The sequence below is a fragment of the Otolemur garnettii genome, unplaced genomic scaffold (genome assembly GCF_000181295.1).
Source record: "Otolemur garnettii isolate 467f Iridium unplaced genomic scaffold, OtoGar3 scaffold00554, whole genome shotgun sequence".
Classification (NCBI taxonomy): Eukaryota; Metazoa; Chordata; class Mammalia; order Primates; family Galagidae; genus Otolemur; species Otolemur garnettii.
Genome location: NW_003852949.1, coordinates 3994 through 5739, shown reverse-complemented (window position 1 = coordinate 5739; position 1746 = coordinate 3994). Strand labels below are relative to the sequence as shown.

Below are 1746 nucleotides of genomic sequence, written 5' to 3'. Positions count from 1 at the left end.
TCCTTCTGAACACTGTGCAATAAACTATGTCAATCCTATGGTTAAATCAAAAGGTACCCCCAAAATGGGACAATCACACACAGTTCAGTAAAGTACAACGGTTTTCCTCGTTTAACAACTAATGAAATGAAACATTCAACTATATATAGTTGATCTGGTTTCAGGAAAACCACATTTAAAAATTACATACTATATGATCTGCCTCATCTCATCCTCAGTCACTGACAGGAATTTTGTAGGCCACCATGCTATTTACTTTGTGGATTGTAGTGGTAAATGAGCGAAGGCGGACTTCCTCAGAATTGGTAATGAACTGGGGTCCAGACTCTTCCCATTTTTCAGGTACAACCAAATCTTTGTCTGTATAGATCAGCAGATCAAATGAACAAGAAACTTCCAATAGTGGCAGAAATGTCACTGTAGCTGTGATCTGTCTGATCACTGAACGGATTTCATCCTGGATAGCCTTCTGAGACTTTTCTCTGGGTGCACTATCGTCTTTTGCAGTCTTGTCACACTCAATATCAAACTGCCATCTTTCAAGGACCTCACCACTTTCAATATTTGAGATAACTACAACCAGTTTCTGAACCGAACACTTGTACAACCAATCTTTTAGCTGTTCCACCACATTATTTAGGTATTTTTTGAGCTCAAGATCAGTAGTTACAAGCAAAGTGAGTCCGTATTTCTGCACACGAGTAAAAGTTTCAGATGGATATATGCCACGCTGATATAAAATGCTGTTGATGCCAAACGAGAAGAACTCGGCAACGATCTCGGCGCTCCCGCGCAGGGTGATGCCCTGCTCCCGGGACAGCTGCAGCGCCATAGCCAGGTCCCCGGACGAAGGCACGCGCTTCCAGCCGGCAAACAGAAACCGCAGCGGTCAGGGCCCCGGGGTTTCTAACTGAAGTCCCCATTTCTTCCAAGTTGACTGCTTTCTCTTCTTTGGACCCCAGGGTTTCGAACTGAAGTCCCCATTGCACCCAGGCGTGCCTGCTTTCTCTTCATTGGCCCCCGGGATTTCTAATTCTAGTACCCATTTCACCAGGGGTTACCGGCTTTATCTTCATTGGACCCCGGGGTTTCTAACTGAAGTCCCCATTTCACCCAGGTCTGACTGCTTTCTCTGCATTGAGCCCCGGGATTTCTAATTGAAGTCCACATTTCACACTATGGTGCCGGCTTTCTCTTCATTGGGCCCCAGGGTTTCTAACTAAGTCTTCATTTCACCCAGGTGTTCCTGCTTACTCTTCATTGGCCCCCGGGGTTTTGAACTACAGTCCCCATTGCACCCAGGTGTGCCTGATTTCTCTCCATTGGCCCCCGGGGTTTCGAACTGAAGTCCCCATTTCACCTGGGGGTGCCTGCTTTCTCTTCATTGGCCCCCGGGGTTTCTAATAGAAATCCCCGTTTCCCCCTTGGGGTGCCTGCTTTCTCTTCATTGCACCCTGGGTTTTCCCAACTGAAGTCACCATTTCAGCTGAGGGTGCCTGCTTTCTCTTCATTGGCCCCCGGTGTTTCGAACTCAAGTCCCCATTGCACCCAGGTGTTCATGCTTTCTCTTCATTGGCCGCCGGGGATTTGAACTAAAGTCCCCATTTCACCCAGGGGTGCCAGGTTTCTCTTCATTGGCTCCTGGGATTTCGAACTTAAGTCTCCATTTAACCCCAGGGTGCCAGCTTTCTCTTCATTGGCCCCCGGGGTTTCTAATTCAAGTCCCCATTTCACACGGGGGTGCCG

At 47.9% G+C, this 1746-nt stretch overlaps 1 protein-coding gene across 1 annotated transcript; it reads right to left on the bottom strand.

Annotated features, from left to right (window-relative positions):
• Positions 1-6: 6 nt before the first annotated feature.
• On the bottom strand, positions 7-883 carry LOC100957931 (mitotic spindle assembly checkpoint protein MAD2A). Its single transcript, XM_003803754.3, has one exon. It carries the CDS (start codon positions 830-832, stop codon positions 215-217), a length of 618 nt encoding a protein of 205 aa, XP_003803802.1. The 5' UTR covers positions 833-883; the 3' UTR covers positions 7-214.
• Between the last annotated feature and the right edge of the window lie 863 nt (positions 884-1746).

Coding starts and splice junctions, on each gene's coding strand:
- LOC100957931 (XM_003803754.3), bottom strand. CDS start 832: ATGGCGCTGCAGCTGTCCCGGGAGCAGGGCATCACCCTGCGCGGGAGC.